This window comes from Rhododendron vialii, chromosome 13a (assembly GCF_030253575.1).
Source record: "Rhododendron vialii isolate Sample 1 chromosome 13a, ASM3025357v1".
NCBI classification, from domain to species: domain Eukaryota; kingdom Viridiplantae; phylum Streptophyta; class Magnoliopsida; order Ericales; family Ericaceae; genus Rhododendron; species Rhododendron vialii.
Window position 1 is genome coordinate 19,776,960 of NC_080569.1, and position 12,341 is coordinate 19,789,300.

A 12,341-nucleotide genomic window follows, 5' to 3' on the forward strand; every position below is an offset into this window, starting at 1 on the left:
AAGTTGCAATTGGTACCTTTAAAGTTGTTTTGATCTTGTTAGTAAGCACATCTGATATTAACCTTCTAAAGTCATATTAATGCCCTTAACTTTTACGCCTACTTAATATGCACAAGAGCTCTATTGTGTAATCATGTGCTGCAATAAAAATGTTGAAATATAACTAGAAACTTATAATTTTAATAGTAATATTTTATGTGGTAGAATAATATTTTTATATTGACATTTAACAATATAAAATTCCAAAATATATTTATAATTTTAATAATTTTTCCTAACCGCTCCCAATGGCGCTCCCACACTTCTGTGATCATCCGCTCCCCCACCCCTGCTCCCTCTCTCGTCCCCGCTCCCGCTTCGTGTAACTAAGGTCAGTCCACAAGCAGCCTGAGGAGGATCAAAATAAGTAAAAACGACAATGCCGGGCTAGACATTAAATCAAAAGTATAATCAGAGAGTATATACAATACACAGAACCAGAACCTCATTCAACAAAGTAGTAGCAAAACATCACAATTTAGATCATTGTTCCTGCTTGTTTTAACTTTGATTGGAAAATGGATGCTGATTAGGACAGAACCAAGCCCTCATTCAACAAAGTAGTAAGATAACATTCAATAGTTTCTCGAGAATTTGAAAATGCACAACACCAGCAGATATTACGAGTTGTTATGGATTTTTCAATGCTCAATCAACAATAATAGAGGATTCTCTTCCTTCTCCACTGCCAAGCCTTGAACCCCCGACCTTGGGGTTTTGAGAAACAACACCACCCACATCGGGTCAAGAAGGCTTAGTTTAATATGATGGCACTGCAGTTCATAGCAGTAATGCAAGGGGCAACACTGCTTGACAACTTGAGTAATCAAGAAGGTGAGACTCGAAAGCTGTATTCTAGTATCCAATGCACCTACAAGGCTATGATTTTCTCCAAATTCTTCAAAATAGAGGATTTCCCACCTTAAGAGACGTTTGGAACAGTGTACAAATGAAAGAACTCCGCTCCTGTTTCCTTATTCAACAGCCAAATCAAACCAACATTTAAAGGCTGCACAACTACCAAAGAATGTGTCAACTCCCACGGCGATATTGAATACTTAGTTACACGAAGAATGGACGGGAGCAAGGACGGGGACGGGAGCGGATGATCATAGAAGTGTGGGAGCGCCATTGGGAGCGGTTAGGAAAAATTATTAAAATTATAAATCTATTTTGGAATTTTATATTGTTAAACGTCAATATAAAAATATTATTCTGCCAACAAATATTACTATTAAAATTATAAGTTTCTAGTTATATTTCAACATTTTTATTGTAGCACATGATTACACAATAGAGCTCTTGTGCATATTAAGAGCATCTGCAATGGGAATAATCAAAATCGATAACCAAAATGTGTCACGTCAGCATTTGATTATCCATTTAGTTCATAATCAAACCTAACAAACTTGATCTCCACATTGGTTATTTTTGTATCCCTATAAAAAAAACCCCCCACAATACGCAATGCATCTATGTCCAATTGCAAACGAGTTCCAATCACGCACCCGACCACACCAAATTCGTCTCGATGAGACGATTCTAATGTGAGGTATTTTTTAATTTTTTAGTTTTGAATTTGGTTATTGGGTTTGGTTATTGAGTTTTGGTTATTGGTAAAAGTTGTTAAGTTTGGTTATTCAAAGGTCAAAATTTAATGAGTTGCTAAGAGGTTGCTAAGTTTGGTTATTACAATGTGAGCACTTTTTTTAGCAAACATTGCTAACTTTAGCAACCTTTTAGTTTTGATTATTACATTGTGGATGCTCTAAGTAGGCATAAAAGTTGAAGGCATTAGTATGACCAGAAGGTTAAGATTAGATGTGCACACCAACAAGAACAAAACAATTTTAAACGTATCAATTGCAGCTTGAATCGTAAGCTTCTCAACCGTTTTTTGGGTGTAAGTTCCCGTATAGGTAAGGAACGAGTTCTTGTCATTATTTGGACAAGTTTCTTAGAGTTTCCTTTGACGGGAATGCGGAAATGCATTTCCATCGAAGAAACGTGGGCAGAGTTGAATGTTGCTGCAACTAAGATTGACAATACTTTAGTCACTTGAATAATGGACAAACCAAACTTAGCTGGGGCCACAAATACATCAAATTGCCCAAAAATATGCACAATCAACCAAAAAAAAAGTTGCAAATTGAACAAGTAATATGGATATAGAGACACTACCAAATATAGCATTTGCACCAAGCTGAAAAACCAAAATTGGTTGAGTTGATTATATCATCTATAATAAGTAATGTCGAACTGGACAAAAGCATTCTACTAAGTGGCCTTTTTCTTGCACCTATGCAGGGCCGGCCCAGGCACAAGGCCCAAGAGGCCTGGGCCTTGGGCATCCAAAAAATTTCAAATTTTAGGGGCACTCCAATATTATTTGTAAATTAGTGTGTGTGCGCGTGTATATATACACGGGGCAGTTCCGGGGACCCTTATAAAAACCTCTAAAAAAACCTCCCAAATCTTAATCTCATAGTTCCTGATCAAATTTTGATGATCCGAGCCGCTCAAAGTGTTCAGAATGTGATTTTATGGGTGCCCACGTGAAATTGGCAAAAAAAATAACCGGGGAGGGCTTGATTTGAGCAGTTTTTTTTATTGAACCGTTCAATAAATTTCAATAAAAAACTGTTCGGATAAAGCCCTTTCCGGTCTTTCTTTTTTTTTTGCTGATTTCTCGCGGGTACCCTTAAAATCACATTCTGATTACATTGAACGGCTCGGATCATCAAAATTCGATCGGGAACTTGGGGGGGGGGGGGTTTAGAGGTTTTTTTTAAGGGTCCCCGGAACCGCCCCGATATATATTAGTATTTGTTTGTATTATAACACAAATGTCTTTGCTAGCTCAACGGTAAGTTGATTTTAATCCATATGGAGTGTCCGAGTTTGAATCTTCTGGGCAACTTTTTCTTTTGAAATGTTTTTTCCACAAAAGTAATGCTATTGTGACTATCAGGTTTCAAAACCAAGTCAAGTAGAATTCAAGCCAACCACTTTGGCCTCTGGTGACAAAGTAGTTAACATGCATTATAAAGTTTAAAGTCGTTATATAAAGTTACATTTCTATCATTGTTGTTTAATTATAAAACTACGGAGGGCACCGCCCCACAATTTAGTCTTGGGTATCCAAATCCCTTGGGCCGGCCCTGCACCTATGATCACGATCCCTTGGCCTGTCATGAGAACGCTCACGAGACTTGTCCCGCTCTCGCTCTCTTCCTCTTTCACAAGATTTTTCGATCCCTCCCCCTGTAATACAAGTTCAACTTATATGATAGTCCTTGAAAAAGAAATTTCCAACCTAAAAGAGTCTAATACAACAGAATGGTATCTGTAAACACAATTACAGATATCATTCAAAACTCCATCTCTCTTTCAAAAGACCTTTACTAACATATGGGTATTCTCCAAACAGTCTAATACAACTGAATTGCATCTGCTAACACAATTACAGATAGCATAAGGCTCAAAACTCAAATTCTCTTTCAAAAGACCTTTAATTCCACATGGGTATTCTATAAACGTGTTCAATTAGCACTAATAACACCAACGACAAGATATCAAATTATTATCAACCATAAAAGCACCAAATTATCTACCAAAAAAAACAACAAAAAAAAAGTACCCAATTGAAACCGAGCAACAACCAATCCCACTTCTGGGCATCAGAAATATTCGAACTTGAACAATCAAATTCATCAATAAACCTCAATAACATAAAAAAACATTCAATTACGTTGATGAGTCAGAAGTATTATTAATCACCTTAGAAATTTAATAACACGAACATACTAAGTCACCTAATCCTTCTTGGCGCTATCACCCAACTGAATGCCACTAACGGATTTCAATAGTCTGGATGTTTCAAAAGACTTTTTCTGCTCTACTTGACGCACTCACATAATGAGACATCCAGCTCTTGCGATTGAGGGATTTTATAAGAAAAGAAAAGCAAGGATTAGAGTTTCTTGCCAAATCACTCATTTCGGTTGAGTAATTTGGTGATAAATGGGGAGGAAAGTATTCATTGGCTCCTTTCTCTTTCTTATCATGCCCTTTCTCACAATCCAAAGGAGCTATAGTGCGCGTATACTCAGGAATAGCAACACACACATAGAGAGAGATGGAGGGGGCGAGGGGAATTACCGGTGGTGACGAAGTGACGGTTGTACTGCATGCGCTTGTGAGCCCTACCACGTGGCTTCTTCTTCATGTCCTGCTTGGCCACCTTCAGGGTTTGGCCTCTCACCTTACCGGCACGAGCCAGCGATCCGTGAACGTTCCCTGCAAAAAGAACAACCCAAAATTAACAAATAGACCCACAATCAAGGATAATCGTATACATATTCTGAGAAATCGATTCAAAACCCTAGACGCCATCACAAAGTCTCTAGGGGTCGAGATCCGTACCTTCGAGCAGTATCGTCTCAAGTGGAGGCCGCTTGGACCAATTAGGGTTCCGATCATCCGAGAAACGACGACAGAACCTCCGATCAACAACCAACAAACCTTTGAAAAAAATCGCAGCTACATTAGCCAAACCAAACACCATGCAAACCGCAGCAAAAAACATGCATCGGAAAAAGCCACCAAGAACGGAGCCAAACCTTTTCAGCCATCGATTTGAGCGCTGGACGGAGCTACGAACCTAAGCGAGCATAAGTGAACAAATCTCAGATGGAGAGATCTACTTTGCGATTGAGATGATAGTGCAAAGTCAGAATCGAGAGAGAGCATTCTCCGATTGTCGAAGAAGAAGAAATGGTGTGGTGGTCTCTGAAATTCGCAGAGAGAGAGAGGGGGGAAAGTCGGTGGGTGTATCTTTCATCTGATGCGGACCGTCGCACCACATAGCCATCAAGTGTATGAGGTCAAATGATCATTCCACCCAACCGACCAAGAACAACAACCACCCAACAATAGAGGGCTATAATTGTCCAAATTGTGCAAATTTTGGCAAGCGAAATTCCCCCAAAGTGCTGCTTATTATAGAGGGGGAGGAAATCTCCCCATCATCAAGTCTTCAAAGTATAGTATTTTCGTGTCTACTTTTTTTTGCTTATGAGTAAGTACATATAACCAGATCAAAAGAATCATGAAAAATCAAATGTAAAGCCCTAGTTTAGACCAAGATTAGCAAGCATACCAATAGTTATTTTACCCATAAGAAAAAGATATTAGAATTGGACTAACTAAGGGAAGGTATAGAGTTGCCTAAGAGAGGGAGAGAGAATCACCAACTCAAACTCTCTTCATGTCATAGCATCAAGGAAAGGCAAAAGAGGAAAACTAATTAGTATCACTCTAACAATTCATTACTCATAAGTCGTAACTCTTCAAATGAAAAGAATAAAAAGGGGGGTGGGGGGGGGGGGGGGGGGGGGAGAGAGAGAGAGATAATGCATAATTTTGTTTGTCTTAAGATGACAATATTAAAGGGTGACTATAGTCCAACCCTATGATGCACCGACACGGACACCGAAACCGACACGGGACATGGGAATTCTAAAAAAATGGGGACACGGACACGACGGGGGACACGCCACGTGTATAATAAATAATTATAGTTTAACACCCAAAAATTTAAAAAAATTTATAATTTGTCCCCAAATTTTTAAAAAAAATTACAGTTTAACCCCTAATTTTTTTCAAAAATTACAGTTTAGCCCCCAAAATTTTAAAAAAATTGCAATTTGGCCCCTTCCATGTCCCATCGGTGTCCCCCTCAAAATTTAATATTAAAATATGGGACACGCCACGTGGCATGTCCCGTACGTATCTCCGAGGTGTCCCGCCGTGTCCCCGTGTCCTGACACTGCGATTCTTCGACCTCTAGAGGTGTCGGTGCTTCATAGGTCCAACCCCTAACCTATATAACAACCAATCATAATTGGGAAAAAAATGACTCTTCTATCTCGGTTTCACTATATCAGACTGTAAAATGCTCATGGTGATATGGGAGAGGACAAATGAGTTTATGAGAAGCAATTTTTTTCAAATGTGTCCTTACCAGTAACCAATTGCATTGTGTAAATGCTTTGACATGGGGATAGCGCCAGGGATCCTCCCCGAAAATCCCTGCAAAATAATGGGGCATAAATGCATATAAGTAATGCAAAACCAAAATGATTTTGTACAGCTAAATCATTGCAGCCACTATTAGATATCACTGAAGCCATTATTAGATAAAAGATACAAAACATCTCAAAAACTTTGAAACCAGAAAAAATCCATTTGTCTCAGCAAATCCAGCCCTATTGTTTCTAATACCACACTTCTAGTCTTAAGTCCCAACAAACCACGAAAGATGAGATCAAATCAAAACTGTGAAATGTAATTTATCAAGATGGGTACGATAAGGTCACCAAAAGGTTCATTTTCTATTCTTGCTCAAGATTGACACCACTACCTTGCTACATAAACTTAACGCATACATAAACTTAACACATTCAAACCACTTAAGAAAAACAATAGCTCAAGATCCCATAATCAAGTCACACCTAGAAATAAATTCAGAATTACAACAATGGAGCAAACCACATCATGTTAAATTTTCTGAAGTTGGTTTTAGAAAAAGGAGCAAACTAAAACCATATCTATCTTGGGCATGCATTTTCAATTGCCCCGCAAGTGAAGCCATCCACTGACCACAGCAATCGGCGATTACCAACTGTAAATAGACCAAAAAAAAAAAACCAAATATGAAGCTGAGAACAGGTAAAAAGAGGAGCAGAACCACCCATAGTAGTTAACACAAAAAGGCAATGTTCTAAAACTCGGTACTCGGTACTCGCTCGGCCGGCCACCTTGTACCTTGTAGGCCGAGTACTCGGCGATTACTCGGTGATTACTCGGCGAGTAGAAATTACTTGGATTTTTTATTTTATATGTTCCCCAAATGATTTTCATAATGCATAATGAGAAGTTCAATGTTCATAGTTCAAACCAAATGAAACTAAGTACAAAATTACTAGTCCATTGCAAAGTTAAACGTTCAAACCAAATGAAACCAAGTACGAAATTAATAGTCAATTACAAAGTTCAACGTTGGAACAGCAGCAGTAGCTTGATTAATGTGTTCACTCGATTAGGGTAAGTATAAAACTATACTGAAATTACACTAACGACCCTTCAAATTTAACATCTTATGCATTTTACCCCATTTTTTCAGTTTTTTTTTCGATTTTCTCCCCACTTCCGAGTAATCTCGTTTTACCGAGTAATCAGTACTCGCCGGGTACTCGCCGAGTAATCGGCTGGCCGAGTAATTCACACCAAGTAGCCCTAACTCTACTCGACTAGGCACCGAGTACCGAGTACTCGTCGAGTACTCACCGAGTATTTCCGAGTTTTAGAACACTGCAAAAAGGAGAAAACGAATCGAATGAAACTGAAACCTAACAAAAGGAAAACATAAAAAACAGTGATATGATTACAAAAAGAATAGAATTCAAGTTGAAACTCTTTTTTCCTTTACTTGGATTTGTATCCCCTCAAATTAAATTTTGGTCCTCAGCTCGCATGGAAGTTTGATGCCTACAATCTTCTGGAAAGAAAAAACAAAAAAAAGGTAGCTCTATTCACTAACTAATATAACGCACAGTTCTATTGTCTTCAAATATCATTAACCCCTAAGGTCCAACCCCCACTTTCAAATTACCCATAATCTACTTACCCCTAGCATTTGCACATAACATTGAAGAGATTTGGCCTTTAGGGAATGGGAACCTAGCTAATAATGCATTGCAGAAGCAGAACACCTGTTCTTTTGCTCCGAAAATTGCAGGAAGATAATATAAGGTAACATACTATTTACACAACATAACAAACAACTAAACTCTATTAACCTAAAAACATAAACATACTATTTGCACATAAAAACTCAAGGAAAAGTTCTATAAGTTAACCAAAGGAAAATGGATGGTGGCCGCGACACGCCCGCTTTGAACGAAAAATAAGAAACAGAGAACACTGCTACAGTGGCGACAACGAAACGTGAGAGAAAGAGAGAGGGAGGGAGAGAGAGAGATTGACCTGAGTAAGAAGTTTGTGAAGAAATTGTACCAATGTCGAAGGATCCTTCATACCTACGTATAAATCTAGTTCAACATCCTGCCGGATCACCTTGTCAAATCTGCCTCAAGCCTGGCATCTCTCTCTCTCTCTCTCTCTCTCTCTCTCTCTCTCTCTCTCTCTCTCTCTCTCTAAGCACTTTGGTCTTTGTCTTCCTCTGTGAGAGAGAGAAGTGAACAGATAGATGTCAAGTTTTCTCGCCGTTTTGTGGTCCACATGTGACAAAAGGGGCACGAAGTGAAATAGACAAAATTGCCCCTCATGGCAAAATTACAATAACACCGAACCGGACAACACAGCATGTCCCCCAATCAAGGGGTACAATTGGAAAATTTGAGGCAAAAGTGGCAACCCATCCGATTGCCCAAGTCTTCCTTTTATTATAGGGGAAGGATAATAGTTGATTAGTAGAGCCCAATAGCACAAAACCAAAACACAATGATTAAAACTCAAACCACAATGCCATATTGGTTCTATGTGTTGAGCTTCCTCATCATTCTTTGTTGCCGACACTTATAGCAACATGAACATGTACACATTCACACATTAGAGGAATCATAAACCAAAAAATGAACAAAGGAGAAATCAGTAACAAAGAACAAGAATTACTCTGCATCTCGAACTTGCACCTAAGAAAATTGAGATTTATTGGAGCAGCACTCAAGCGTTTTGCAAATGCTAGACCCAATACTTCCAACCAGCCTTGATGTCTACTGTCTTAGGGTTGAAACAAGCATTTCCTGAAGCCTCAACTTCTGGTGTCTCAATGAGTTATTGAGCACCTCAGATCAAAGTGACATAAGCCTGTCAACTGTGAAAGCTTATAAATGAACATCCATGCTAAGATCCCGAGAAGGTACCGCCAATCTAGCAGCATCGAGCCACACTTCATGCCATAGAAAATTCTTTAAACCATCACGAATAAAAGGAGTACAAAAGTTTGAATTTGTTTGAGCATAGAAAGAACTAATTCCAGGGTGAGGTAATAGTATAAAAAATACAATACCAAAAAGAATCAACTGACCACAACATGTTACACGAAACAAATAGTGACTTGTTAGCTGCAGAAGAATGATCCCTCAACGTATGCCTACAACCTAACAACCAGGGCTCCCATTTTCAGACACATTCCAGAATGAACTGTCTGCACACCATAAAATAGAGAATGGAAAAAGTAAATCTAGCTAAAAATGCAAAGAAAAATCTGAGAATCTCATAATCAACCATTAAAACTTGTAAATACATAACTTCAAGTTTGACCTTTACTATTGATAACCGGTAGCAAACACGCACCCACATAGAAGCACACAAACACCCAATCTCTCAAGCACACAAGTACCTCTGAATATTCACGCCCCAAACAAATAGAGCACTCACAAATAACGATTCACCCAAAACACTCATATTCCCTGATTTTCAAAGACAAACTTCTACTCAACAGGATATAGGATATAGAGTGTAGGAGTATACTCATGAACAACTATTAATGCACCCACTATTAGAAACTCTAATTCATGCACACTCATGCTCAACGATCCCCAAAATATCTTAGGAAAGCATAAATATGTTAGTTGATCCTCTCCATACTACAGTGAGAAGAACTTGCATTGGTTATTATGGGTGGCGGTTGATGTCCTAAAAGCTCATTCAAGCAGCTCTTTGCTAGTGTCATCTTTGAGAATTATCCATCTAGTTCCCAATCATCAAACCAATAACATACTGGAAAGAAAAGCTCACACTTCACTTAAGACACCAGTAGGAAGCATCCACACACATGTGCCTTTAGGATATGCCAATATTTTCCTCGACTACCACAACCTATAAATAAAACTCATTCCAACACCAGAGACAAAGCTACAACCTATGGCACCAAAGTCACTCAAACCAAAAGGGAGAATATGGATTAGATCAATGTAATTCTTAGAGAGAGAATCAATACAAAATTAAATCCAGTTTGTCACTATTTCTGTTTCTAAAATGGTTTTTGGTTACTGATTTTGATAACCATTGATTGTGAAGAGAATAGATTGAAAAATCTGTTTTGAAGAGAAGTTCGAATGTCTTGAAGGATCATAAGACCAATTATAGCTATTGAACACTCAAAGTGGGCAAGAAAGGGCACAAAATTAATCGGAGTTGGTAAGAATGTGGGCTAAAAACCACCAACTTCCTCTACTGTTGATCAAGTAGAAGTAGGCCTGCCAAATTTCATGATCTCAGGGCCTCGGGACAAATAAAAGTTCTCATCCATTCATTTAGCTATATTTAGTGTTCAAGCGCGTCTAAACCTGACTGGGAAATTTAACCCATAGAGATGTGAATATATATTCTGTATCTAGAATATATATTCTGTATCTTCTTGTAATATGCTATTTTAGGACATGTATCGTAATCAAATCATAGCATAATCATAGGGTAATCATAGCATAATCATAGGGTAATCATATCGTAATCATATCATAGCGTAATCATAGGGTAATCATAGCGTAATCAAATCTTGTAATCTTCCTTTCTTAGGCATAGCTTTACTCTATTTAAAGGTGTACTCACCTCATTGTAATTCATTCAGAAATAATATCAGTATTTTCCGTCTCTGTTTCTCTTTTTTCTATCATGGTATCAGAGCCGATTCCGAAACCCTAACCTGTTTTCCAATCAGTCTTCTATCCTCAAATCTCTTTCCCTCTGTCAGCTACTATCGTTCCCTATCTCTCTGTTTTTCAGAAACTCAAATCACAAGAAATACCCACAGCAGCCGACACCCATCCCTCTCCAACCGCCGGTGACCTACCCACACTCCGACAACCTCCAGCAGCACTTGCAGGCACTGCAGTAGCTCCGGCAACCTCTGTTACAACTCCGACGAACCAGTCTAAGGCAGATTGGTACTCTGGTATTCTGTTTTCTTTTTTGACTGCGTTTCTCTGTTAGCATCATGTCTGGCGATAAAAATCAGGCTATTAGTGTTCGTTTGACCGGTAACAACTACTCCTATTGGGCTCATGTGATGAAAAATTTTGTTGTTAGTAAAGAAATGTGGGGATACGTAGACGGTTCTACGCTACCTCATTCTGATCCAAAAGACCCAGGGTATGCCACTGCCTTGGGAAAATGGAACACAAGGAATGCACAGATTTTGACTTGGTTTCACAACTCCGTAGAACCAAGTATTGGCATGAATTTTTCGAAATATAACACAGCAAAGAAAGTTTGGGATTATCTACAAGCTCTGTATCTTGAATCAAATTTTGCTAAACGATATGAGCTTGAAATGTCCATCCGAAATACCACCCAAAACAATAAATCGATTCAAGAATTTTATAACGAAATGACTACTTATTGGGATCAGTTAGCTCTCATGGAACCTTCAGATTTGCAGCTACTTGATAGTTATGTCAGATTTCGTGAGGAACTACGACTTGTTCAGTTTCTCATGGCCCTTCGGCCTCAGTTTGAGCCTCTTCGTGGGGCTATCTTGCATCGGTCTCCATTGCCCTCAGTAGATGGTGCTGTTCATGAGCTTATCGCTGAGGAAACGCGGTTCAAAGTGGCTAATCTTGCACCTCCCTCACAGTCTGTCTTTGCTGCTCCATTTGCTCCATCTGGCCAATATCCGACACATCACTCGCCCACTCCAGCATCTCATCCTGTCCAATTTGCGGCCAAGCCAAGGCCTCAAATTCCTGAAGATGAGTGTAACTATTGCCATCAGAAGGGTCATTGGAAGCATCAATGCCCTAACCGTCTCAAGCCAAAGGGACGAAATGTTACTCAGTCAACTGGTCCTCATGCCCCGCATCAGTCTCGGGCACCACAACAGCATTCTCGCCCTCCTGCAGCCTTGGCAGCACCGGCCTCCAGTAGTGCACCTCCAGAGTTTGATTATGAGCAATTTCAACAGTTTCAGGCTTACATGGAAGCCATTCGAGGGGGTTCCCCCCAAGCTTCTGCCATGACTACCACTCACTCAGGTTTGCGTGGTTCTCCCACCTCAGGTATCCAACCCACCACTTGGATCTTTGATTCTGGCTCTTCTCATCATATGACTCCTGATATGTCTCTTCTTAGTAATTGTGTGCCACCTGCTTTTCCTATTAGTATTGCCACAGCCAATGGGTCTCCCATGCATGTTGCTTCTATTGGCTCCATTCTATCTTCTACTGCACCTTCACTATCTATTCCTAATGTCTTTTATGTTCCTCAGTTGTCTTTGA

General features: G+C 39.3%; 1 protein-coding gene across 5 annotated transcripts in view; it reads right to left on the reverse strand.

The window, feature by feature from the left end:
* LOC131313340 (uncharacterized) overlaps positions 1-12,341 on the reverse strand; it is a 30,083-nt gene that overhangs the window by 10,470 nt on the left and 7,272 nt on the right. Inside the window, exons 1-6 of one of the 5 annotated variants that reach the window (XM_058341603.1) lie at positions 8,737-10,343; positions 6,065-6,132; positions 4,661-4,702; positions 4,465-4,563; positions 4,201-4,338; positions 2,959-3,303 (exon numbers count right to left, since the gene is read on the reverse strand). The exons of 1 other annotated variant lie outside the window; for it this stretch is intronic. In XM_058341603.1, the coding sequence (XP_058197586.1) occupies positions 3,167-3,303; positions 4,201-4,338; positions 4,465-4,563; positions 4,661-4,673 (387 nt within the window). In that variant the 5' untranslated portion in view covers positions 4,674-4,702; positions 6,065-6,132; positions 8,737-10,343 and the 3' untranslated portion in view covers positions 2,959-3,166. Of the gene's footprint in view, positions 1-2,958; positions 3,304-4,200; positions 4,339-4,464; positions 4,564-4,660; positions 4,703-6,064; positions 6,725-8,088; positions 10,344-12,341 lie in introns of those variants that run through there. 3 more of the 5 variants (XM_058341602.1, XM_058341601.1, XR_009196174.1) reach the window with 3 other exon arrangements.